At 48.2% G+C, this 25,400-nt stretch overlaps 11 protein-coding genes across 11 annotated transcripts; 5 read left to right on the plus strand and 6 right to left on the minus strand.

Moving 5' to 3' along the window:
- Nucleotides 1-1,898: 1,898 nt before the first annotated feature.
- Nucleotides 1,899-3,169, plus strand: N7479_006025 (uncharacterized protein; the record flags this gene model as incomplete). Its single annotated transcript, XM_057253721.1, has 3 exons — nt 1,899-2,284; nt 2,345-2,597; nt 2,663-3,169. The coding sequence occupies 3 exons, from the start codon at nt 1,899-1,901 to the stop codon at nt 3,167-3,169; spliced, it is 1,146 nt and encodes a 381-aa protein (XP_057107583.1).
- An 865-nt stretch (nt 3,170-4,034) lies between these two features.
- On the minus strand, nt 4,035-5,378 carry N7479_006026 (succinate--CoA ligase (GDP-forming) subunit alpha; the record flags this gene model as incomplete). Its single annotated transcript, XM_057253722.1, has 7 exons — nt 4,035-4,535; nt 4,604-4,686; nt 4,741-4,766; nt 4,828-4,890; nt 4,946-5,072; nt 5,126-5,154; nt 5,218-5,378. The coding sequence occupies 7 exons, from the start codon at nt 5,376-5,378 to the stop codon at nt 4,035-4,037; spliced, it is 990 nt and encodes a 329-aa protein (XP_057107584.1).
- Nucleotides 5,379-5,647: 269 nt separating this feature from the next.
- Nucleotides 5,648-7,430, plus strand: N7479_006027 (Elongator subunit ELP3; the record flags this gene model as incomplete). Its single annotated transcript, XM_057253723.1, has 2 exons — nt 5,648-5,951; nt 6,007-7,430. The coding sequence occupies 2 exons, from the start codon at nt 5,648-5,650 to the stop codon at nt 7,428-7,430; spliced, it is 1,728 nt and encodes a 575-aa protein (XP_057107585.1).
- A 544-nt stretch (nt 7,431-7,974) lies between these two features.
- N7479_006028 (uncharacterized protein) lies at nt 7,975-8,770 on the minus strand (the record flags this gene model as incomplete). Its single annotated transcript, XM_057253724.1, has 5 exons — nt 7,975-8,052; nt 8,144-8,236; nt 8,343-8,400; nt 8,474-8,644; nt 8,670-8,770. The coding sequence occupies 5 exons, from the start codon at nt 8,768-8,770 to the stop codon at nt 7,975-7,977; spliced, it is 501 nt and encodes a 166-aa protein (XP_057107586.1).
- Nucleotides 8,771-8,824: 54 nt separating this feature from the next.
- N7479_006029 (1-(5-phosphoribosyl)-5- ((5-phosphoribosylamino)methylideneamino)imidazole-4-carboxamide isomerase HIS6) lies at nt 8,825-9,811 on the minus strand (the record flags this gene model as incomplete). Its single annotated transcript, XM_057253725.1, has 3 exons — nt 8,825-9,108; nt 9,165-9,351; nt 9,512-9,811. 3 exons carry the CDS (start codon nt 9,809-9,811, stop codon nt 8,825-8,827), a joined length of 771 nt encoding a protein of 256 aa, XP_057107587.1.
- Nucleotides 9,812-9,968: 157 nt separating this feature from the next.
- N7479_006030 (uncharacterized protein) lies at nt 9,969-10,946 on the plus strand (the record flags this gene model as incomplete). Its single annotated transcript, XM_057253726.1, has 2 exons — nt 9,969-10,310; nt 10,365-10,946. 2 exons carry the CDS (start codon nt 9,969-9,971, stop codon nt 10,944-10,946), a joined length of 924 nt encoding a protein of 307 aa, XP_057107588.1.
- A 153-nt stretch (nt 10,947-11,099) lies between these two features.
- On the minus strand, nt 11,100-11,575 carry N7479_006031 (RidA family protein; the record flags this gene model as incomplete). Its single annotated transcript, XM_057253727.1, has 2 exons — nt 11,100-11,392; nt 11,464-11,575. 2 exons carry the CDS (start codon nt 11,573-11,575, stop codon nt 11,100-11,102), a joined length of 405 nt encoding a protein of 134 aa, XP_057107589.1.
- Nucleotides 11,576-12,183: 608 nt separating this feature from the next.
- N7479_006032 (aminoglycoside phosphotransferase family protein) lies at nt 12,184-13,956 on the minus strand (the record flags this gene model as incomplete). Its single annotated transcript, XM_057253728.1, has 3 exons — nt 12,184-13,118; nt 13,181-13,571; nt 13,633-13,956. 3 exons carry the CDS (start codon nt 13,954-13,956, stop codon nt 12,184-12,186), a joined length of 1,650 nt encoding a protein of 549 aa, XP_057107590.1.
- A 4,362-nt stretch (nt 13,957-18,318) lies between these two features.
- On the plus strand, nt 18,319-20,076 carry N7479_006033 (uncharacterized protein; the record flags this gene model as incomplete). The annotated part of the gene is made up of 4 exons (XM_057253729.1): nt 18,319-18,606; nt 18,659-18,899; nt 18,949-19,017; nt 19,073-20,076. 4 exons carry the CDS (start codon nt 18,319-18,321, stop codon nt 20,074-20,076), a joined length of 1,602 nt encoding a protein of 533 aa, XP_057107591.1.
- Nucleotides 20,077-20,525: 449 nt separating this feature from the next.
- On the plus strand, nt 20,526-22,370 carry N7479_006034 (DUF890 domain protein; the record flags this gene model as incomplete). Its single annotated transcript, XM_057253730.1, has 10 exons — nt 20,526-20,605; nt 20,659-20,706; nt 20,767-20,842; nt 20,893-20,903; nt 20,963-21,061; nt 21,111-21,184; nt 21,235-21,364; nt 21,418-21,508; nt 21,599-21,862; nt 21,936-22,370. The coding sequence occupies 10 exons, from the start codon at nt 20,526-20,528 to the stop codon at nt 22,368-22,370; spliced, it is 1,308 nt and encodes a 435-aa protein (XP_057107592.1).
- A 179-nt stretch (nt 22,371-22,549) lies between these two features.
- Nucleotides 22,550-25,369, minus strand: N7479_006035 (tetratricopeptide repeat protein; the record flags this gene model as incomplete). The annotated part of the gene is made up of 1 exon (XM_057253731.1): nt 22,550-25,369. One exon carries the CDS (start codon nt 25,367-25,369, stop codon nt 22,550-22,552), a length of 2,820 nt encoding a protein of 939 aa, XP_057107593.1.
- Nucleotides 25,370-25,400: the final 31 nt, after the last annotated feature.

Genomic DNA, 25,400 nt, shown 5'->3' on the forward strand with positions numbered 1-25,400 from the left:
AAAACATATAACCGAAGAACGAGGGCGCTCGCCCAGCGAGTCGTGATTCTCGAGATATTCTGATAGGATTGGTAAATCCAGCTTCTAATTAATCCTCCGGTACGCCAAATGCAGAATGACAGCTAATATTATGTTAAATAATACAATGAATGCAGGTTTGAGAGAGTAAGTCCATACTTAAACTAGAGGGCGTATCTTTGCAAGGTTGAGGCGAAGACCAACGTACTCAAGAAATTGGATATACCAACAGTCAAATAAACCCCCGAGCAAACATAGCGAGTAATCTATTCGTGCCGAACGAACGAACGGGCTACGAAGAGAATAAAGAAGTTATAATATCCGATCAAACACAACAATGGCAAGGGAGCAGGTAGGCTACTATGTGCCTGCCACGTTTAGATATTAGCGAGAGGAAGAATGATGGTATCTTGTTGAACTGAACCGTACGATCCATTTTTTGTTTGCAATAATTACAATATCATGGTTTGTGAGGATCTTCAGCTCCGTTCTTTCGAAGATAAATATCTTTAAATAGTAGTTCGGTGCGCCTGCTGATTTTAGAAATTTTGGAGCAGGATCTCCGACAATTTCCATCTTCTGTGAAGGGAAAGACTTGTGCTTCGAGAGTCGCGCCTCGAGAAGTACGTCTCAACCCATTTTCAAACGTGATATTTCCACGACTATACCTGATGGCTTCCAGGACAGAGGGCAGCTTTCGTCTGCTTCCAAATCTGTCGTCACTGCTAGGACTTTGTTGATTGGGCCCAGAACCCCTGACATCTCGGCTTCCCAGCTGTTCCTTGAACAGGGCAGGGTGGATACAGCAGAGCTTTAGGAGGCTCAGGAAGGACATGAGCTTTGTGCTCACAGACTTGAGCTTTCTTGATTGAATTAATCAGCCCAGGAGAAACTTGGCAGCCCTACAGAAGGCAAGAATACTTCAGATAGTACGCTGGAATCTTCCACATCCATCCCTTGATCAAGCGTTGTTTTGTTTTTATCCTTCAACGATTGATCATCATATCCTGTAGATTTCAACTCAAGATTCTAGGTATAATGATATATTTGCTTTCTTTCCATCAACCAACTACCTAGGTACCTTTCACCTCATTCCCACTTGCTTCTTACTTTACATCAGACTTTCTTCACAAAGTCTCATCTTCCTTTGATATTTCTGTGATAATTTTTCTCGTCCTATATGATGCTACATATTAAATATCTGCTTATATATCTTTTACTAAAGCTTCATTGCTTACTATGAAATCAGTAGTCCTCTACTTTGCTCTCACTTGATTTTGACTACTCAATCAGCCTCTCTTCATAGTAGTCTCATCTTCTTCTGATATTGCCCTCGCTATATATCTCTTCCTACAACACAACAGATATCTATTAATGACGCAATACATGAGTAGTTTGTATATTATTCCTCTTTGGAGTATATGGTATCATGCCTTTCAAATGATGCTACCTCGTAGCTTTGAGCATGGATAGGAGTCGGAGTACATAGGATTTTATTTTACCGTGGTTCTCTGTTCCGATGTATGAACTATAAGTTTTTGTTGTTATATACATACCTGGGTACATACCTGCACACCTGGGTACAGACCTGGGCAAGAGCCATCCGCTACCCAAATATGTCGTCCGAAGCACTCCAACCTTGGAGAGGATGCTTTATGGATTGAGATCCGTCCGATTTAGGCTTGGTTCATGTTGACACACGCAGTAAATCCGCGGGTATAGCCCAACCTTGTTCTCACCTAGGCATAGTAGATATCGTGCTGGGAGTCGGAGGCGACCCAGGATTTGACCCATGGGGAACATAAAAGACCCCCCGTTGTCTGTACCTTCCCATTCCTTTCTTCCTTCTTCATACTCCTTTGTCCCCAGGTGGTTTCACAATGTGCCGACCCCTCTATATCTGGCTCTTCAAGCAAAAGGAGCACAGGCTCCAGAAGCTCTACAATGAGCTCTGCGACATGGAGCCTGGTTATATAACAAACCAGTTTGCTGACATCGATATCCACCCGATGGATTTCTGGACTGGGGAAACCGATCCTTCCCTCATCCAATTCTTCGCACCCGACACCGACACCATCTTCAAAATCGCCAACACTCCACTCGATCCCGAGGACCCTCTGGACGACCCGTTTACAAGGGCCCGGGATTCGAAATATCAAGTCTTCGTCCGCCAAGAGATGCACCATTCACTGCACATGGCGTTCTCGAAGTACCTCCGCAAATCCCCCGGGGGCAGTAAGTCCCCTGATCTCTGGTCGCTAGTCTCGTAAGTCCAAATTCCCAATAGATAGAAATTAGCGAAAGAGACTAACTCTGGGGAATATAGAATGAGAGACGGAGAGAGTCTCTTCAACAGCAACGATCGGCACGGCTTCACTATTGAAAATGGAGCCAAAAGTGCCGACGGAATGACCTCCCACCAACTCGTCGTCATGAAAAGCCAAAGCTGCTATCATGAAATTCTCCCCTCAGTTGGAGAGCTCCTCGTGCTTGTTCGATGGATGCTGAGTGGTATCAAAAACCAGAAGCGCCAATTCAGCAGGTACCACCGACATGAGCGTCCCCAACTTGAGTTCCCGGTAAGTCCAGACGCTCTACCAAGTCACTACCATAGACAGGACCTGACTAACTGACTGATATATAGACAATGATCATGTCCTTCCTCCCCAATGCTCGGGTTCGAGTTTTGCATGGGTATTTCGACGGCGGCCAACTTAAAGTCGCCTATACCCAAGCACTCAACTTCGATGCGGAGGACTATACCGAAAAGATGGACGTCCTCCTTCAATGGGCATGGCCCCTCGCTGAAGGGCACACCAGCAAGCCCATCCCTCTTCCAACCATCGAGGACGATGAAGAGGATGAATGGGATGAATGGGAGAAGTGGGAGTTGCGATACAGAGAGGATAGGGAGGAAGAGTGGAGTGATACAGACGATGGTGGTGACAGCACTGGGGCAGATCAAGACCTCAGTGACTGTGAATCGGAAGTCGACGAAGAAGATGAGATCGATGTGGAAACCAAAGGTCCCATCGAGGAATGGAGCGACCAGCCCGTGATGTCTACGGACATCAGAATAAAAATCATCAAGAGGTTGGATGAGAAGCTGAAGAGTTTGGGGAAGCTGGGAGAGTTGCGAGAGTTGACCTGAGCCTAAAGGCGAGGGGGCTGGGTCCCGGAGGCGCCCCGGGACCTGGTCTATCCTTGTCCACGGCAAAGGCAACTATGTTCACATGTAGTGGCAACCCGCCACACAGTTCTGTATTGTTTTATTTGGCCTGTTTATATGGCATTTATATACCATATACAAATGTACAATGGGGATGAGAGAGACAATCCATCGGTGCATGTTTCTGTAGTCTGACTTGTGGGCATTGTAGATATCTATAGGCATCAACGACTATCGTAGTGTAGCAACCACTAGAGACTTTGATTCAGGAAGCATAATCTCAGTATAGCATAGTGAGTGATAAGGTGATATTCACATATTTCAACATACACTTCAGTATATTCCATGTCATGGGCCAGCCGCATACTAAAGGTTGCCCTGTAGTCAATGCTTCGTTTTCCCGGATACCGCTGGACTGATGTTAAATTTCAATTTCTTCGGGAATTAAGACTGCTAACTGCGATGACGAGGCTTCTACTATTTTGTGCAATTGTTCTGCCTTCTAGGCCCCTTCGTTTCACTATGTATTCCCAGTATGAGGATTAGAATGAAACCGGTCGACGTCGAAAATAAGGAACTGCTCAAGGAGCCTGCTTCCTGCACCTCGAAGAGATAGTTTCCATATATTAACATATTTCTACCATTACTCTGCACAAGCACCACACAGTAATAATTACACGAGCATGATTACTTCACGGATCTCTAACACAAAGGAGAAAAAGAATACAGGAGCAGCCAAAAGGACTGCCCATGAGACCCCATAGTATAAAATGGCACATATACCTCAGATCCCTAGCTTCAAAACCAGGACAACAAGACACGCGATGCATCAAAAGGAGCAACAATTCTAAACAAGGTCGCGCTTGACGAACTCAGCAAGAAGGGCCTTGCCAAGGGAAGCAGGGCTGCGCTCAACAATGACACCAGCATCGGTGAGAGCGGAAATCTTGGAATCAGCACCACCCTTACCACCGCTGACGATGGCGCCAGCGTGACCCATGCGGCGGCCGGGGGGAGCGGAGATACCGGCAATGAAAGAGACGGCGGGCTTGTTGTGGATGTTGTTGGCCTTGAAGAACTCGGCGGCTTCCTCCTCGGCGGAACCACCAATCTCACCGATCATGATGATACCATCGGTCTCGGGGTCCTCAAGGAAGACCTTGAGGCAGTCGATGAAGTTGGTGCCGGAGAATGGGTCACCGCCGATACCGACGACGAGAGACTGACCAAGACCAGCGAGGGTGGTCTGGTTGACAGCCTCGTAGGTCAGTGTACCGGAACGGGAGACAATACCGACGCGTCCGCGCTTGTGGATGAAGCCGGGCATGATACCGATCTTGCATTGACCCTATAACCGAAATGTATGAGTATCTTCCGCGGCCTGAATTATTGCAGAAAGTTGGAGCGGTAGCTTACGGGAGCAATGATACCAGGGCAGTTAGGACCAATCAGGCGGGTCTTGTTTTGGGTGCGAAGAATATCGGTGATGCGGACCATGTCTATATGGAATCAATCAGTTGGCGCGCTTCAATGGGTGGTGTATCGATCCGTACCGTGCTGAGGGATACCCTCGGTAATGCTGTTAAAGGAAAAGCTGTCAGGAAAAGTTCTTTACAGGGGGAGCTCCATCAAACACGTACCAAACAACGAGGCCCATCTCAGCAGCAATGGCTTCCTCAATACCGGCAGCGGCAAGGGGGGGACTAATTGTATCAGCATTGTTTGGCTGATATTTCGAGAGAATAGTAGTTATCATACGGAACGAAGATGGCGGAAGCTGTGGCACCGGTCTCCTTCATGGCATCGCTAACATTGGCGAAAACGGGACGGTCAAGGTGCATGGAGCCGGCCTTCTTGGGGTTAGTACCACCGACAACATTTGTGCCTGTTTTGTGTAAGCTGTTGTTTGGATGCGATCGCGGCTGGATGAATATTTACCGTAGGCGATGGCCTGCTCGGCGTGGAAGCTATCAAGGTCAAATATCAGCATCAAGCGCGTGCGATAACAATGGCGCAAGGTTTGCACTTACGTTCCCTGCTTTCCAGTGAAACCCTGGAACAGAACACGGGTGTCCTTGTTGATCTTAAGGTTGTTCAAGGTCTCGCTGTAGGCAGAGGTGGCCTGAGTCCGACGCTGGGTGGCACCGACATTGCGAAGGGCCGAGAGTGTGTTACGGCGGAAGGCCTGCATTGCTGCAAGATTGTATGTTTGAGGGGAGAGGTGATGAAGTGAGGTGGAAAGTAAAGAAAGGGACAGGATAAAGGGCTGGTGCTCGGGATGCGTAACCGGGAGTTTTCGCTCGGGATAATTATTTTACTTAAGCAGAAATTCACTTCGGGCGCAGGCCTCGGCCACCACATTTTTCTATCTAATCAACCTCACCCCCACTACACCAGCAACTTGTCGCTTTTGGTTCTTGAAAGACTTCCCCGCCTAAGCGCGGTGTATATCTCTTCGCCATGGCTACCATGACTATGACCTCCCAGGAAATCAAAAGGGCCGCCAAGAAGAATGCAAAGAACGTCCCGGAGAACGAGCGGTTCATGCGAGCATGTTCCGACATTGCAAATGCTCTCATTCAAGACTACGAGTCGCACAGAGACTCGGCCAAGCCCAAGAAGGATCTCAATCTCAACAAGTTGCGGGCTACATTTTCAAAGAAGCACAGCTTGTCCAACTCGCCGCCGCTGACGGCCATTATCGCGGCAGTGCCCGAGCACTACAAAAAATATATCCTGCCAAAGCTGATTGCGAAGCCAATCCGTACGTTTACATACCCCAAGTGAGATTTCTGGTCTATTGCTAACCTCATCCATAGGAACCTCCTCTGGTATTGCCGTGGTGGCGGTTATGTGCAAACCCCATCGATGCCCCCACATTGCATATACCGGTAATATCTGTGTCTATTGCCCTGGTGGCCCCGACTCCGACTTCGAATACTCGACTCAGTCATACACTGGATATGAACCGACCTCGATGCGAGCGATCCGCGCTCGTTACGATCCGTTTGAGCAGGCTCGAGGACGTGTGGACCAGATCAAAGCCCTAGGACACAGCGTGGACAAGGTGGAATACATTATCATGGGCGGAACATTCATGTCGCTGCCGGAAGATTACCGGGATACCTTCATCTCCCAGCTTCACAACGCGCTGAGCGGATATCAAACAGACAACGTTGACGAGGCCGTGCTAGCAGGCGAAATGAGCAACGTCAAGTGTGTGGGTATCACGATTGAAACCCGGCCAGATTACTGTCTGGATACACATTTGAGCAGCATGCTGCGCTATGGTTGCACGCGGCTGGAAATTGGTGTGCAGAGTCTATACGAGGATGTTGCGCGAGACACAAACCGCGGCCACACCGTAGCAGCAGTAGCTGAGACATTCAGGCTTGCGAAGGATGCCGGGTTCAAGGTTGTTAGCCACATGATGCCCGACTTGCCAAACGTTGGAATGGAGCGCGATCTTTACCAATTCCAGGAGTACTTCGAAAACCCTAACTTCCGTACCGACGGTCTCAAACTCTACCCTACACTTGTCATCCGAGGAACCGGTCTCTACGAACTGTGGCGCACTGGCCGTTACAAGAACTACACACCAAACGCACTTATCGACCTTGTCGCACGCATTTTGGCCCTAGTTCCCCCATGGACCCGTATCTACCGAGTTCAGCGCGATATCCCCATGCCTCTGGTCACCTCCGGTGTGGAGAACGGCAACCTGCGTGAACTGGCATTGGCGCGTATGAAGGATTTCGGCACAACCTGCCGTGATGTCCGCACACGAGAAGTTGGTATCAACGAGGTCAAGAACAAGATCCGTCCATCGCAGATTGAGTTGATCCGCCGTGACTACACTGCCAATGGTGGATGGGAAACTTTCTTGGCATATGAAGACCCAAAGCAGGATATTCTTATTGGATTGCTTCGTCTCCGCAAGTGCAGTGAGACTCACACTTTCCGTCCTGAGTTCACCGGTCAGCAGACGAGTATTGTCCGCGAACTTCACGTCTACGGTTCTGCTGTGCCGCTTCACGGACGTGATGCCCGCAAGTTCCAGCACCGTGGCTTTGGAACATTGCTGATGGAGGAGGCGGAGCGCATTGCCCGTGAGGAGCACGGTAGCCGCAAGATCAGTGTTATCTCCGGTGTGGGCGTGCGTAGCTACTATGCTCGTCTTGGGTACTACCTTGATGGCCCTTACATGTCCAAGATGTTGGACCCGTGGGAAGACGAGGAGTAATATCCTGAAGGAAAACAAAACAAAAATTAACACAAACAAAAAGAACCCAGGTGTCCAGCCGAGGCTCGGTACTCTGATTCTGCATCCACTGGCGTTGGCGGTCTCACAAAAACTTGATTTTCTTCTCAACGAAGGACAAATGATTGAATGTCTAATACCAAATTTTATCTTTAGATGCATCCAATGGACAAAAAATGAAAGAGCTGGTAATAATTATGAGCGCCCTATGTACAAGTCGCAGGTCGGCCATCTGTGTATTCTAGCAAAGGAGACCGGGAAACCTGCCCGCTAACGCCTTTCAAGTTTAGTCCGACCCTGCTCGCCTGTAACATAGACGAATCTGGGTCGCACAGAGTAGAAATGGGTAGTTCATACTCGAGAGAAATTGAAAGTATTCTCTCGGGATTGAATCACTCCCAACGCATCAAATCTAAACCACCGTGCCGCGTTGCACTCAAGAAACCCCGAGATATAAGCTCAGAAATTGAAAATGGACAGATAAAGCTGTCGTGAACACATTGAAGGAAAAGGGACCAAGTTAATTTCAATGAAGTGATATAGCACCACCTCTGCTGCCTCGCATGTGAAGGTAGGCCTGGAAACCGCAGAAAACGAAGAAGCCCTGTGAGCCAGAAAAGCGCATTGTCAGTAACCGATTCCATTCTCGTGCAACGAACGGCCCCGTCGGGGCTTAGGGATGAGGAGTGACGTACAGCGTAGACGATCACAGCGGTGTAAATGGAGGCGGCGACTGCGGGGCCATCTTCGGGTTCGCCTTCTGATCCGGTGTATGCGTGGTTGTTGCTCTATATTGCGGAACTTCGTATTAGCGGTTGATTCCAATATTACGTAGGTCTGTGACAATGGATCTTTGGAGGGTTTGATGGGTAGGTCGGGGTCGGAAAGACGTACATTGTATAGCGAGCCAAGGACTGAGAGAATGATGATTGCGAAAACGGAGATAACGACACTGTTCGAGAACCAAGGTGTTAGAGCGATATAGGACGTTTAGATGGATACTGTCTGGGATGAGGGGAGCGTACCAAGACCATGCGTTCAAGGCGGAGACGACGGGCTTCATATTGGCAAATTGACGGCAGGTAATGGAGTTGCAGAAGGAGCGGAATATGTAGTTTATCGGCGAAAGAGGTGGTCGCAAATCGGCTAATACGGAGAGTTGAGGTGGAAGACTTGAGATACGGAGGCGGGCGGACCTTCAGTTGCTAAAAGCCCCTAAACCGGTTTGGGACAACCCCAGACACAACTGTGACTCGTTCTCCTCCTTGTTGTTTATTTTGATGTCTCTGGTGAAACTGTAAAGATGAATTTGAAAGTCTCATTCAGCTCATCATTTTCTTTGGTATAATATATTTGTTTTGATTTATGTCATATTTTTAATGTGTTTTATTCCATTCGATACACTCATCGAACGTCACCCCGGAGCCGCCAAAGATATCTAGCGCGCTGCCAATCGTCAAATCCACTCTTCCCTTGCTACTCGTGTGGACCTTTTCTAGATCTTGTAAATGCCGCGCACCTCCTGCGTAGGTCACTGGAATATTACACCATTCAGCAAGTCTTGAAATAAGTTCCTCATCAACGCCTTGTTGCAGGCCCTCTACGTCTGCAGCGTGAATTAGGAACTCAGCGCAATATGGCTCCAGCATTGAGATCGATTCTACACAGTGTCAGTGAACCAATAATAAACCAAGTTTCCGTACAGGCAGGACATACCCTGGTTGATCTCCATCTCTGTGATGGTTTGCCAGCGGTCCATCGCAACGAACCAAGTATCGTCTTTTCTGCGGCAGCTGAGATCCAAGACCAGCTTTGACTTGTCACCACCTAGAGCAGAGAGGACCGACTCGAGTCGCTCGAGTGAGAACTTTCCCCCAGGGAAGAGGAATGAAGTGATGATCACCTATTGCCCGCATTCCAAATGATTAGCGTCATCGGACTCTTACTACGACGGAGCGCAAGGAAACAGGAACTTGAAGTAAAAAGCTAGTTATAATTGAATTCTCGATCAAGCACAATGCCAAGCGAAGAAATAGCAATCCATCCGGAGTCCGCGTGCTTACCTTGTCTGCGCCCTGATCGATCCAATATTGCGCATTCTTATCGGTGATACCTCCGGCCACTTGCAGCCCCCCCGGCCATGTCTTCAATGCCTCCTGGGCTGCCTCTTCATTCCCTGGTCCAAGCTTCACGACATGCCCACCGCGTAAATCGTGCTTCTGATACAATCCCGCATAGTGGCTGGCTGGGAACTTGGATACGTAGTTGGTCTTCAGGTCTGCGGCCACCTGACTGAGAGTACCACCCACAATTTGTTTGACCTGCCCTGAATGCAGGTCAATGCATGGCTTGAACTTGGTCATTTTCTCTGGCGAATTGGAGAACAACTTCATCCAGTTACCCTGTTTGAATCGAGGGGGGGTTTTATCTTATCGCACGTGATCTTGAGCTAATTCCGAAAAAACTTTTGGGCCGAGACGGGGTGTTTGATTTTACAATTTGGTCAACAACACATTCACCATGATTGTAAAACGAAAGAGAGAAACCACTGTGGCTTCTAAGCCCAAGACTAAGGAAGACAGCCCTCCTCCGGTGGACAATGCGCAGGACGTATTCCGCAGATTATTCGAGGCACAATTCGAGCCACTCGATTTGCCAGCCCCTACCGCCAAATCTACAAATTCCAATGAAGAAGAAGACGAGGACGAGGATGATGATTCTGATATGTCTGGGTCAGAAGGTGACTGGGATGAGATGTCCGACATCAGTGACGAAAGCAATCAAGTCGAGGTGGTCGAACACACGGGTGCTTATATGGCACCAGAAGACAGAATGGACAAGAAGACTTGGAAGGCGTTTATGGTATGTGTTAAATCCCAATGCATTCTAAGTTTATGCTCACACTGAGATCCGTAGAGTGGAAAAGTATTGTCCGACTTGGACAAGCCGAGCACCGAGCCAGAGCCTACATCCAAAAAAGAAGAGGAGGAAGATGCGCACGACTCTGCAAACCTCAAGCACGATCTTGCATTGCAAAGACTACTCAAGGAGTCCCACCTCCTCGACTCCGCTGACGACCTTGCTCCCACTGGAAAGAACCGTTTGAAGGCTTTGGATTTGCGCATGCAATCCCTTGGAGCCAAAACTTCGCTCTATGCACAAAATAAAATGCCTACAGCGCACCGACGAGGCATCAAAGCTAAGGCTGAATCTAAGGAAGGGAGACGCCGTCAAGAGGCCAAGGAGAACGGCATCATCCTCGAAAAGCCTACTAAGGTACACAAATCGAGCAACAATGGGCGAAGAGAGCGCGGTGTTAGCGGAGCCTCCGTGGGCAAGTTCTCAGGAGGTACATTGAACCTGAACAAAGACGACATCGCTCGCGTCCAGGCTTCGGGACGCCGTATGATGGGCGGCAGAGGAAAGGGCAAAACAAGAGGCGGCAGAGGTGGCCGCGGTGGGGGTGGCAGAGGTGGTGGCAGAGGCGACAAACGCTAAGATCATCGTATTTGAGAAAAATTTTTCTCCCATTTTTAGGCTAATATCCTTTTTCGTGTGAAACTGCCTACTCAGGTTGCTTGAACACGAGAGCTATATGGGTTCATGGCCGATCAATGCATCAAACATCATGTCCCCTCCGACCTCGATCTCTCACGGGTCATGAGCTACAACTTCAATCTCAACCCGCATATCATCCTCGCCAAGCCTCGTCACCCCAACACACGTCCAAATAGGCTGGTGATTTGGCATCCATTTCTTGAAGTTCCGCACCATCGCTTCCAGCGCCTCGTCATTGATCGGGACGTGGTAAGAGTTCACCCGAAATACCTGCTCCCAACCTTTTCCTCCGGCGTGCTTCAGGTTCAGGTCCACGTTGGCGAAAGCTTGGTCGATCTGCGCATTGATCTCTCGATGGATCACAAAGGTTTGCGGATCCCAACCGCCTATTCATGATGTTATCAGCATTATCTATTCATTTGAAAAGCGAGGCCGCGTGGCTTGCTTGTGCACATACCTTGGCCTGCGCATTCGATGCGATCGCCAATGCGGACGGCTTGGCTGTAATAGAAGTCTCGCTTTGCCTTCTGGCCCCAGCCGTCGTAATTGAAGTATTGGAGATGTGACATTTAATCGATAGAGATAATGAACAGATTTTTGGTACTGCGTTTTCCTGAACAAAAATTTCTAACACTCAATTGAGATAACAAATTAACTGTCACGTTAGGAACTTCCGCATATACAGCCAGTTAATGTCTACAATTAAATATTCTTCCACTGGAGCTCTTTTGCGGAATATACATTCCGCCGGACAACATACGTCATACATTTACATATAGAATTAAGACGCACCACGAATTGCGATATCCAGCAAATCCAGCAATTTGATTGCAATTTATATCGACAAGGATATTAGAGGTGCAAAGCTCATGGGATTGTCATTTCTCGTTTAAGTTAGGGCGCTGCATATATTGCTTATTTAAGTAAATTCTCTGCCCAGGTGTTTGTTATTCATAGCCAGTCAGTTAGTTGCATACCACCAAATTACCTACATATGTACACATTTGGTACCATTTGATAAAGCCTTTTTCTGTCATCAGCCATACCTATATCCGTACTGTGTGGAACCGAACGATATATACAGCACATTCTGTAAAGATATGCAGAAACTTGGAGCAACTTCAAAAGCATGCCAGAAATGCTAAATCATTGATATTTTCTAGCCTTCCAGTACACTTTAATCCATGAACGGCAGGGCTTTGAGCCACTCCCTACGTTCTTCGTCATTCCTGGCTTCACGGTCTAAGAACCTTCTCACTCCCTTATCTAGCTCTTTCTTAGATTGATCGTAATCTCCGTTACTAACCCTACCATCCCAATGTTTAAAACAACCAGTATTGGCAACAAATGCATTCATGAGTTCAACACCCTGGGCCCATAGTTCACCATCCTCCTCCTGCTGCCGGATTTCCTTTTCCGATAGCTGTAATGGGAACGGCGTTCGAGGAGAGCTGCCATCTCCCCCAACGCCAACAATATGTGCCCATTCTTTCTCGACATCTCTCAGTAGGCTATTGAGCAGCGGCTCGTAGTCCATCAAGACTAATCCCGCAACCACACTAACCTGATGCCGGAGAGTATTATGACCCTGTATCGCTTGAAAGATTGTTTCGTTGGCCTGAAGACACCGAACTAAGTAGATATTGTGTAGCGTCTGTGCCCTATGGAGTGCCTTTGCCTTCTGCTGTTCGTCTGGGCCCATGAAGTTGAAATTTTGTGGTAAAGGGACCTTCATCAAATCTTTAGGAACCGGGCCGTCGTAATCTAGAAACACTGGGCGCCCAACCTGCATAAAAAGCGGGCAACCACTGACAGACTGCCAGTCAATGATTCCCACAATATGGCTTGGGTCTTGAGGATTGACAAATATATTCTGCGAATGGAGATCGCCATGCCATAAAACTGAGACATGAGTGGCCGTATTCTCTGGGAAAGTATGAGGTGCCACCTTAAGATAGTTTTCCAAGCCGGAGAGCTTTTTCGAGAGGCTAAGCTGGTATTGTCGGGGGCCATAGAAAAGACCTTCGGGCATTAGGCGGTATCGGAGACCTGCCTTTGCAGTTGCAATCTCCCTCCGGGCAATAGCCGCCATGAATTCTGTGACTTTTGACCCTAAAGGTTCTGTATGGATAAGCACAGGATAATAATATCATACGGGTTGGAAATGAACTTACATGGACCACGCTCAATACCCAACGCGCCTCTCCCGAAGTCAAAGAAAGAGCGGTGATTAATCGGCTCAATACCAAACTTTGTGTTCCGGACTTTGTTCCCAGTTGAATCAAAATGTAGCGGTGAAGTAGAATCGGAATTGTCAGTAAGGTCGTCTCTATAGTACAAGGACCCGAACTTGGAGAATTGTGTAGTCGTTAGACGCTTTTCAGTATCAACAACTTGGTCAAGAATTCGGACCTTCTGCCTTCCTTTGATGGTGTCCCATACATCTGTTAGTACCACGCCGGCCTGCTTCTCCATGTAGATATACCCTGCTCCGAGAGGGTTCTCTGATGCTCGGGAACTCCAAGCGTACACTCTCGGAACAGGGAGGTCCAAAACATTCCTCAACTATCAAATTTAGTACCGATGCGCAAAAATAGTTCCCAGTAGAAAAGAAAGTAGGCCATACAAAGTCCATAGTTGCAACCTCACTAGCTGTCGTGAAGTGTGGTCTGCCTGCGTTAGGATTTGGAAGTTTCGCAATAATCTCGCGTCCATTGTCCATAGTAAGTTGGAATACTTTGTTATATTGACCCTCCGAGATCTTTGACACTTGGGTGCATGATCTCGATCCGGTCGCAGAGGCAGCTAGTTTCAGAAGCGTTGAAAGGTCGAACTTAACATAGCAACAGGCAAGCTGCTGTCGCTCGTTCCAAAGCCAACGACCTGAGGTAAACCGATTGAGTGCCTCAAGGTCATGCTTTGAATCCGCGATACCCTCGGTCTCATTCATTTTGGAATTGCTGGAAGAAACAGGAGCCGCCATGAGTATGTCGTGGAGTTGGCAGCGGCGGGAAAGCGTGGCCCCGAGCTTTCTTCCCAGAAAGCGAACTTGGATGGCCTTCATATCTGGCATTTGAGAAAGATGGGAGGATCTGTCATTTTATTGTCATTAAGCAACAGCGCGTTGCGACTCGTAAAACAAGGATCTAAGTCGCGGCCTTGGCGGCGGTTAAGGGGTGCTATCCAAAACCCTTCTGTTTTTATTCTTTATTTTTGCCATTCACAGTTAGTTACATAATATGTACTCTTTTACTGGAGCTGTTATGGAATACATTCCGCCGGACAACATACGTCATACATTTATATAACACCACGGACATTGCGACATCCAGAAAATCCAACAACTTGATTACAACCCATATTGACCATGATATTCGAGAAACAAAGCTCATGGGACAGTCATTTCTTGCTTGGGTTTATAACGGCAGGTGTACCTAAGCTGCTGTACCCGTCTACCTACGAGTACTTGCCGGGGAATATCTATATCCATGGGTCCTGAGGTTGTTGTTGGGACTTAGTATTCAGTAGCATGAAGGGATCTCGCAATGACTCAGAGTAATCATAATATAAAAAGTTTTTTTTTTAATTTAGGTCTAGGTATGTATATATGTCTATATATTTGTGGTCTCTTTGATAACCAAAGTTGATCTATAAATATGTCGTGCATTGAGTTTGGTAAACTAGAGTAGTGCCCGCCACTAAGACAATAGTCAAGAATCTATATATACGTGCATACTCTCTACTACACATAATTAGATTACCTCATTTCTTTTGTAATATGGTAGCTCTATATCACCATCTTGCATTGCTTTTGCAAATACTCGGACTAGAACGGCCAGCGGCTCTCAATGCCGCAGTCATCATGGAAATCCACACGTGCAGATAGATATATTTCAGAAAGACTTCTAGAATAGTGTGTTTCACCCGCACCAGGAGAGAGCTCTAGGCCCATCCTTGAGTTTCTAAATATTCCGAGAGGTGCGGACCTCCCGGCGCCAAGGTCTCAACGGCTTAGGCAAATGACACCACCGAGTCAAATTAGCACGAGGAGAAGATCTATGCAGTTCAAGACTAATTCAATCAATTGAAAATATGCATTATAGTGCAATACAATGTAATTGGCCCCGACCACCTGGTCCGGCCGTTATCTTAAGAGATGCATCTCCACACACACCACAGCGCTATCAAATTATGATCTCTAGAAGAACAACTCACGGAATGACCGGATCCACACGCGAACTCCATATTTCGGCGATGAGGGGTGTGCCGAGGAGCCCTGTAGGATCGGCCCTCGGGATATGCATTCGGGAAACCGCGTGAGTGCCCCCGTCCGTAGGGTCCGGTCCATTTTTTTGTTCCGGAGCCAACAGCATGGTGCCAAGTATGGAGTGGACCTAGTATATTGGGCTGCGCAAAAATGAGGGGGCAGGGGTTCAATTTTGAGTCACTTTTAACGTTTCTGTTAATGAGACACTCAGGCGGCCTGGAGAATGATAGAACGATGGGCGGTTATGTAGAGGATATTGAGGAGGTCATTTCATCACATGATGACATTCTGGGGTGTCTTTTGTTGTTAAATAGCCCTACATTCTTCGCAGAATGATTTGGAATTCTTCATAGATGTAGATCGTGTGTCAAGTTCTTTCGACGGAGTCCGTCGGGAAAGCTAGGGGCTACATCGGATCTGCAAATCCCCTGACCAATGCGCTTGTTTATTGAAGCGCTAGCCCAAATAGCTCAGACACAGCCTCATGTGGTCGTAACGCCGATAGATTTGTAATGACCATCTTTGTTTTCTTTGTTACTATCGTTACTTTGTAGATCTATATGACTAGACTGTGTTTCAAATGGTGGTTGTCTTACTTACCTGTCAGGGGGGATCTACTAGATCTGCAAGATTTGGAGGTTATAGTCGATAGAAACTACTGTTTCAAAGAATTCTGAGAGAATACGTAAGACAAAATTCAATTGTGTACGACAGCTAGAAAAAGGAAGAAAACTTGTATTGAGGGGTATGTGGTGCTGGTTAGAGATGGCTAGTCAACAAATGTGATATCTAAATTGGCAACATCTAGAAACCGGCAAATATTTATTCCAATCACATGAAATTCTTAGACATATATTCCTAGTATTGATTGATTTTTTATCTCCCTACGTTGTGAAGACACTTCTCAGTTCCGTTGCGACTGTGGGGCCGAGACCGATGTACCGAGCAGACTTGGATATTCTTCAGGAAGATCCTATAACGTACGTGGGTGCTATTCCAAATCTAGATATTTCCGAAACTTTGTCAGAATCATTTTGACCGAAGTTCACTCAAGACCCAGTCAACATACAAGATGGATAGTATGACTCGGAAGGCTTGGGAATCAAGTTGGAAACATACTATAACCGAGGGATTCAGACCCGTATATTGTTTAGGAGTGGGGATGTCGCATCTCGGCTTGTGATCTCGTGCCAATCTAGAAATAAAATCACCCAACGTGCACTAACGGAGTAATGGAGGTGGTATTGGGTACCCGGCGATCGGCATTCTCTGGGTGTGGCGGTTAGGTGATATGATCTCAGGAGACCCTTCTCACTGTGAAATTATTGACGTTGGGCATCAATATTGAGGTTTATCAAGTTGCCAAGATAGGTAACTGTATCAGCCTTACTGGGTAAACAGCCTTAGCCAACCTTAACCGAGCCGAAGGTTGGGTCTGAGATAGAAAAAGACCTCCGAAAGTGTAAAGCCGACGCTGAATTGCGAAGCGATGTGCAATTTACTGATCAATCATAGACAATGACGAGCCCTTGGCGGCTCCGTTAGGATTTCCCAGGGTCTCGCGCGTGGCGCATCAGTGGAGTCTGATGGAAAGATTAAATGCACGTTCTACCAAGTTATAAAGAAGAATATGCAGAGAACGTTGCATAGGGGCGTTTTGTGGGCCTGATCGACGCGATGATTGGCACCATTTGTATTTAGTCTAATGTAGTATGCATGTATGTACTACTTTGTACTCCATAAAGGCCGTTTCGTCGATCATCTCCTGTCTAGCACAAACCTTGTCCCGAAAGAAAGTCTTAGAAACATTTTTTCGCCTATTAATATATGTCTGGTGATGCAGCTGCATTGTCCCATAGCTTGCAGTATCACCTATCACTTATCTTTAATCATAATGCATCATCATTGGGTATGATGCTAAACCCCGTATCCAGCTCCCCTTTGCGGGTCCCCGATTGGTGGGTTTTGAGCAGCAAGGGCCAATATCCCCTATACAGATCGATTCATCAAGGGGTAATGCACACGTAAGTCAATGGCATATTCTGCCCAATAGTCTCCTCTTAATACACATTGACTAGGGTAGATGACGGAGCTTGGCATTTGCTTGACAGATAGATATCATAAATGGCTGATATTCAACACGTGGGGAAAATGAGACACTGGAACAGAAATCAGATTTCACAATCTCTTTTCCTATAATCGAGATATGTATCCGCCTCGGCAAGATATGGCCAGAAACTATTAGTGGATTGGTTAACCAGCTTATCATACATCCCTGATCCTGCAGACTTTCGGGGCCTTTAGGACACGAAAGATGCTGCGGAGACGAGCCGAGCAAGTGCATGCAAGTATAGAACGGACTTTCCCCGACACCTTTTCTCCGATTGCAAGTCTTGAGGGTGAAACTGGACGTGCGTGTACATGTTATGTAGATCAATTCAATTGTACACGCATGTATGGAGACAGAAAGGAATTCCAGTGGGTATTCGCGTCTGCCTATGAGTTTAGGTAGCAGCACTAGTTCCTCATAGTCAAATAGTCCCAAAATAGTTCGTTGGGAGCTCAGGAATGTACTATTCATGGGTAGACGTCAGTCTTCGAGGCTTAGAGACGACACGATAGACACACAGCTGTAAGCTTGCGGCGAGTACTGGAATAGAACCTCGAGTACCCCAAGTGTGGAGGATGGCCCGTACGTGTCGAATTGAGCGACCTTAAGTTTACCAGATCTGTCTTATCTGTGCCACCCTCTACCATCAAGGGGATGGTATAGCGGTCCCCCTGGTCGAGCCCACTGTGGAGCACGTTTAGTCGGCTCTCAGATGCATTGGTCTGCCTAATATTGTGTTTGTTTTTTGAATAAGCGTTATAGGGTTTGTTGCTGGAATCGAAATACAAAAGGCTGTCTCCATTCCATCTTTAAGCTGTATAGATCTCTAAAGCTGTCTGGGCTGACTGAAGCTAGAAATCCTCTTTCATTGTTAACAATTTGCGTCTGTTGATACCTCTAGAGTTGTCTTCATATTCTATAATAATCTTTTCATCATGACTTTGTCCCAGTTCAGTTCAACAGAAACCCTCAGGGACCCTGGAGTCACAGAGATAGCGGTTAACTCCCGCCCGAATCTCTCGTCTCGGGATGAGAAAGACTTCTCGATACCATCAAAGTCAGGAGAATCAATTAATATTGAAAGCCAGGCCCCAGAATCACCACCATATCATGTGTTCCCTCGGACTCGCAAGTTGTTGATGGTCATCATCGTCTCCCTCGCTGCTATCTTCTCACCTTTATCTTCAAACATCTACTTCCCTGCACTTTCAGATGTTGCAGAGGTTAGTTAACTCGAGCAATAAATTTGGCTACTTCTCGCTAACATCAATACAGGAGCTCAATATCTCCATATCTCTAGCTACCCTAACCATAACGATATACATGATTGTTCAAGGTCTTGCCCCAAGCTTTTGGGGTTCTTTCTCAGATGTGCTGGGCCGTCGTGTGATTTTCATCGGAACATTTGGTGTCTACATTCTTTCGAACATTGCTTTGGCTTTTTCTACCAACTATGGTGAACTTATGGCTTTCCGAGCGCTGCAGGCTGCCGGAAGTGCAGCTACCATCTCAATTGGTATGATACCTTGATCCTCCCTATTTTGCGTCTCAGCTAACTTACCTAGGTGCTGGTGTGATTGGCGATATTACCACTTCAGCGGAGCGAGGTAGTCTGATTGGAATCTTTGGTGGTGGTAAGTACCCTAATACTCGGATACACTGCTGCTGTTCTAATCTAACAATATTCAGTCCGCATGTTGGGCCAGGGAGTTGGACCAGTATTTGGTGGACTTCTTTCACAGTATCTTGGGTTCAGATCTATCTTCTGGTTCTTGGCTATTGCGTCCGGAATCAGTCTTTTCTCTATCTTGTTTTTCCTCCCCGAAACACTTCGTTCTATCGCTGGCAATGGCACCGTTCCCCTCAAAGGCATCCACAAGCCAATAATCTACTCTATTTGCGGACAGAAGGGCGCACAGGAAGACTCAATCCCCTCTGGAAAGAAAGCCAAAGTAACCCTCAAGACCGTGCTAGCACCCCTCACCTTCCTAGCCGAGAAGGATGTCTTCATTACCCTGTTGTTCGGTAGCATGGTGTACACAGTCTGGTCAATGGTAACCTCCTCCACATCTGCTCTGTTTGAAGAGATATATGGCCTGAACTCACTGGAAGTCGGCCTGACATTCCTCGGCAATGGTTTCGGATGCATGACCGGCTCCTACACAATCGGATACCTAATGGACTTCAACCACAAGCGAACAGAACGCGAATACTGCCAGCAGCACAGTCTTCCAATCGATACTCGCATCAACTCAAAGAGCCACCCCGACTTCCCCATCGAGTATGCCCGCATGCGCAACACTTGGTGGATCACTGCTATCTTCATTGTGTGTGTCGCCGTCTACGGAGTGTCCCTCCGTACCCACCTTGCAGTCCCCATTATCTTGCAGTTTATCATCGCCTATGGCTCTACCGCTATCTTCACCATTAATAGCGCCCTCGTCATCGACTTGTACCCCGGTGCTAGCGCCAGCGCAACTGCAGTTAATAACCTCATGAGATGTTTGATTGGTGCTGCTGGCGTTGCGGCTGTCCAGCCTATCATTGATGCTCTTACTGCTGAGTTCGCATTTCTCATGCTCGCTGGCATTACCATGGCGTTGGTCCCTCTACTCATAGTTGAGATGAAATGGGGATACGGATGGCGTCTTGAGCGCCAAGAGCGCATTCAAAAGAAGGAAAACTCGGCTTGAAAAATAGCGGTCAATAATGAGGAAATTGGAAACAGAAGGGGCAAGGTTCATAAATTGGGCGTGGTTGGAAGCCTATCACGACTTGACGATTTTGATTTCACTTCTTATTCATGGTTTCGGCGATTATTTATTTTTGCCTCAGTTTCACATATTTACATAAATATAAAGATTGGATGTTACAGCTACTTCTGAAAAGCGTTTTGCTTTTGGCATCTTTTGCAAGTTATTTTTGTGTAGGGTTATGTCTATAACGGCTAGGCCGTAAAACGGTGCCGTAGGATCAGATCAAAGTTCCACATGGCCGCTTTCGTCATCCGTAACCACTTACCAACATCAACCTCCCAGGGATCTTGCGCGGTGGACTTTGCTTTCTTTGTACCCAACTACATTCTAATTTTAATAATCTCGAGTACACTGAGCACCTTCAAAAGGTCGCCCAGGTGCTGACCATGGAATCTGCCCGAAGCCTCTATCAAAATGACATCGATTTTGCAGCCTTGGCGCTGCAATCGCGCGACTTCGCCAAGCAGTATGTGACACGGCCTCTGCTCATACAGGAGGACTAGTACTAATTGAATACAGCTTGAAACCAAATGGCCAACTAGATTTTAATGATCCAGCCGCTGTCCGGTAAGTCAGAGGACTCTCACATCTGACATCCCGAGAGTGGATCTGATTTGCGTCATGCAGACAACTCACCACCACCCTCCTGCAACAAGATTTTCACCTGAAAGTTGAGATTCCTGGGGATCGGTTATGTCCACCGGTATGTATATACTAAACCGTTTTATGCACGTGTATTAACTGAGATTTCAGGTACCAAATAGGTATGTCGTCCCGAATGACGGCTTGGGCCTTACACAAATGTATCTGACATGTAGCATAGACTCAATTACATCCTCTGGCTGCAGGACCTCCTCGACTCCACTGCTGGAGGCCTGCATGAGGGGTACGACCGAGACCGGGAGGTGGTCGGCCTCGACATGTACGTAACTTGCCCCTTCCACTTCCGAATCATGTCTGACATAGTGAAGCGGAACGGGATGCATCAGTATTTATCCCCTACTGGGATGCGCGACACGGCCGCGCTGGAACTTTGTAGCAACAGGTAAGTCCTCAAGTCCGAGTATCTCTAGCACCCACTGACCAACCCGACAGATATCGACTTGAACAACCTCCGCACCTCCCAGCATAATGTCTCCCTGAACAACCTCGAATCGCGGATTCGAATCATACGTTCCGACCCTGACGGACCTCTCTTCCCGCTAGAAAAACTAGGCTGCCAAACGTAAGTCTCCTATGGATTAAGACTTGCTAGAATAATATCTGACTGCTTACCAGCCTTGACTTTACCATGTGCAACCCACCATTTTACACCTCGACCGATGAGCTGATCAAATCTGCCGAGAAGAAAGAGCGAGACCCCTTCTCTGTGAGTCTCACTAGTTCTTCCCATGCCAACTTACCATACATCACCCACCATATTCCACTTATTTGCCGTACCATACTAACTTATATGAAGGCTTGCACTGGTGTCGAAGTTGAGATGGTGACCAGCGGCGGAGAAGTAGCTTTCGTGAAGAAGATGATCGACGAGAGTCTCCAGCTGCGCGACCGGGTCCAGTGGTACACATCGATGCTCGGTAAATTGAGCAGTATCAACGTACTCGTGGAGACCCTGATCAAGCACGAGAACCACAATTTTGCAGTCACCGAGTTCGATCAAGGAAGCAAGACGAAGCGCTGGGCCGTGGCGTGGTCATGGGGAGACCGGAGGCCTGCCATGGTAAGTCATAGTTTATCGCCTATTACTTAAATTACGCCTTTGTTTTGCGTGCCATGTCTAACTGCTGGTCTAGAACATTGCGCGTGGAATACCTGGCTGCCTGAAGAGTCATTTGCCTTTCCCTTCAGATTTCACGCTCACTCTACCACCAGGATCATCAATTGACAAAGCCATCGCTACTATAAATACAGAACTCAACTCGCTGCCTTGGTTTTGGTCTTGGGATCAGACCCGTTCTGCGGGGACGGGTTTCGCTGCTGAGAATGTGTGGTCTAGATTCGCCCGCCGGAAGATGAAACTTGCCGGTGAGGAGGGTGCGGCTAAATTGAAGATGATTCCGGATCAGATAGCGCTGGGAGTACGTTTGCAGATACGGATAGTCCGGGGAGAGAATCCGGGGGAGAGAGAGGTGAAGGTTTTAGTCCGCTGGGCACAGGGGACAAACACCGTCTTGTTTGAGAGCTTCTGCGGAATGGTCAAGAGGAAGCTGAACCTGGAATCAAAATGATTCTCACAAGATTATGGCTCTAGCTATGCGCAGATATGAATATCTTCAATTTATCAATCAGTATGAGGCGATTGAATAATTTTGAACTTGGTATATGACTTTGGTAAATATTTTCACCTGCCGGACGGGACGAGCAAGCTATCTCTATGATTCATAAACAGCATCAAGGGTTATATGTACTAATTTGCCGTGACCTCAGACTGCAACTGCTTCAGGCGGTCCCAGCCTTCGGTGCCATCCCAGAAGTCCTTGCCCTTGCCCATAATTCCTCTTACGGCACTGCGAGCCTTAAACCGCCAGTCCTTGGCAACAAGCTCCGGCTCTTGATCAGCCTCGAGCTCCTGATCTTCACGGTCCATAGGGCCAAACTTAGCATATCCATCCCTGACAAGCTTCTCTGTAGCCTTCACAACCTCAAGCCAGGGCTTCTCATCACCCATCTGGAAAGCACCCTGGGCATTAGCAGAAATAGTAGCACGCCACGCCTTCTCATGAGCCTCGAACGCCTTAGAGAATCGACCACGGAAGACTTCAACGCGAGCAACAATCAGCCACAGCACTGAAGAGTGCGTGATAAGCGGGACGACATTCTGATCGATCAGCGAGATGATCTGGCCGGGGATAGTACCGGTGCGAACAATCGGGGCTTCTGAGGGATCGTCAGAGCGAATAAGCAATGCCTCATATTCGAATGCCGCGTTCAGGAATTCAACGAGCATGCTCAAAATAGGCACATCGATGCACTTCTCGCCCTTCTTTGTACCGTCGAGCTCGATGATGCGCTTCATCGCGGTAATCACTTCACGGAAAGGTGTTGCCGGCGGCGGGATGGACGCTGCGACTGTCAGGACGTTGTCCCAAATACGAGCGTCAGTGCCCTTGAGTTGCGCTGCGCGCTGGAGAGCGGATAAGGCCTCGCGCTTGCGCTTGTGGGGGTCGATTTCAGCAGCTGAGAGCTCGCCGGTGGACTCGTCCAGGACCTCTGGGGCGGGCTCTGGATCGGGCATGCGCAGCATTGCAGCCGCAAGGTTACTCCAGGCCTGGCCGTCAGTATCGTCAAGTTGGACGGTGCGGGTGAAGGTGTCGGTTGCTTCTTGCCATTTCTCGAGCTCGAGCTGCACGCAGCCGAGAGCGAACCATGCGCCCTGGTTCAGCCGGTTTATGTGCAGACTCTTCTTATAAGCTATCTCGGCGTTTTCCAGTTGTGGTGGCGTGGAAGTGAGATAGTAGCGGGCTAGGGACCGCTGGGCGCGGGCGTATCGCTCACCGGAGACCTCCCAGGCACGCTCGTACATCTTTTCGTCCTTGTCGATATCTCCCATGATACAGAGCAGACGTGGTGCATCGACCGGCAATGGTGACCGCTCTGGTCCATCGAATTGCTCGTTTTCATCATTTTCATCCGGGCCGGTGGGTTGGTAAAGCTGGCGGCGGATGAGGTTCTTCGCCTTGCCTTCGCGCTCGGTTGCGGCATAGCAAAGCGCAGCCTCAGCCCACATGTGCAGTCGCTCGTAGATCTCGAGTGCGGTGCGCAGACCACCGAGATCAACCCAGCGCTTGGCAAGCTCGGCCTCGAGGCTCCAGCGTGTTGAGAAGTTTAGGATCCAGATGTGCTCGAGTCGGTCAGCGGCTGGGGCAGATTCGGACTGTTCAGGGCGCGGCAAGAAAGTTGTAGGGTCTCCTGATTCATTCTGAGCTGCGTCGTCGCTAGTTGCGGTGTCCGCAATGACCTGATCCACCAAAGCCTGCATCTGCAGCACAGCTCTCTCTACAGTACGGGAACGGTAGCCCTCTACTCGACTGCGGACAAGAAGACCTTGGGTATAAATCTGCCAGTTGGAACTGCCGCCATCGAGCACTCGAGTGGCGTACGGGTTTGTTTCCTCTCGAGTGAGGCCGTTTTCAGGCGAAGTGTTAGTAATGGCAGATGCCAGTGCGAGTAGGAGAGCAGAGTCAACGGGGTTGAGAATGGGCTGGTTGTTAGGATCAAGAGCGTCCAAAGCTGCGGAGACCTTGTCCTGAATTGCCAAGGATTGTTCGTCGGGCTTTTGGTCGGAGAAAGAGATGGCCTCAAGAAGGGTATCGTCGTCCAAGTTCAGGTTCTTAGGCCCAGAAGACTCCGAAGATTGTGATGTCTCATCAGCACTCTTAGCCAACACAACTAGCTGACTGATATCACGGTCTTGGAATTTTGTTCGCTTGCCCATCTTTCCGGTCAGCGCAAATTCGAATTTCCGCAATTTGGCCGCCTGATCAATATCTTCCCGTGCCTTGACATCGAATCCGTGGTGTGTGTGGATAGTGGCCCTTTCCAGCAGGAACCGACTCTTCTCGTCTGAGTTCAACTCAGCCTTGTCCAGGATCTCAACATCCTTGTAGATCACATCCTGGAGAGTACTCGTGACCTCCGAAAGCATCTTTTGGTGAAGGAAGTTGGTACGCATACGCGCAGTGTTTGCCACAAGCGGACCATCGTTGCTCGCATCGGCCAGCAGAGCCTTGGCGACAGCAAACAATTCCGGGTTAGGTGTGAGCTTGTATGCATATTCTCCATCAACAGTCAGGTCACGAATGATCTTTGCCCGCACGGTTTTGAGGGTTGTGCGTTCGGTTCGTAGGGTAGACGGGAACACAGCTTCGGCGGAGCTGAATTCGAGGGGAGGACCGGTGACGTTGGACTGCAAGAAGCTGAACAAGGCTGCTAGTCCGAGGTGCAGGAGTTGCGATTGTTTTTGTTCCTTGGTCAAGTCATCGCTAGACTGGAGGGCGGCGCGGGCCTGATTGGCGACGAATGTAGTATATGAGATCTCGCCGCTTGCAACCTGTGCAAGAGACTCCTTTGGGGCATCGTGTCCCAGCACCTTGTGAGCGAGGGGCAGGTTGAAGATCGGGATGATGTTCTCCGATGTCAAGCGGATTGGATCGATGCGGTTTTTAAGAGGTGATGCGGCATCGAAGATGCTGTCCAGATTGGACGGATACACAGGAGATTCAGTCATGTTGAATCCCTCCAGTAACCTTTAATTATCT

Source organism: Penicillium vulpinum (assembly GCF_028829585.1).
Source record: "Penicillium vulpinum strain IBT 29486 chromosome Unknown utg000003l_segment0_segment0, whole genome shotgun sequence".
In the NCBI taxonomy this organism is placed as follows: Eukaryota; Fungi; Ascomycota; class Eurotiomycetes; order Eurotiales; family Aspergillaceae; genus Penicillium; species Penicillium vulpinum.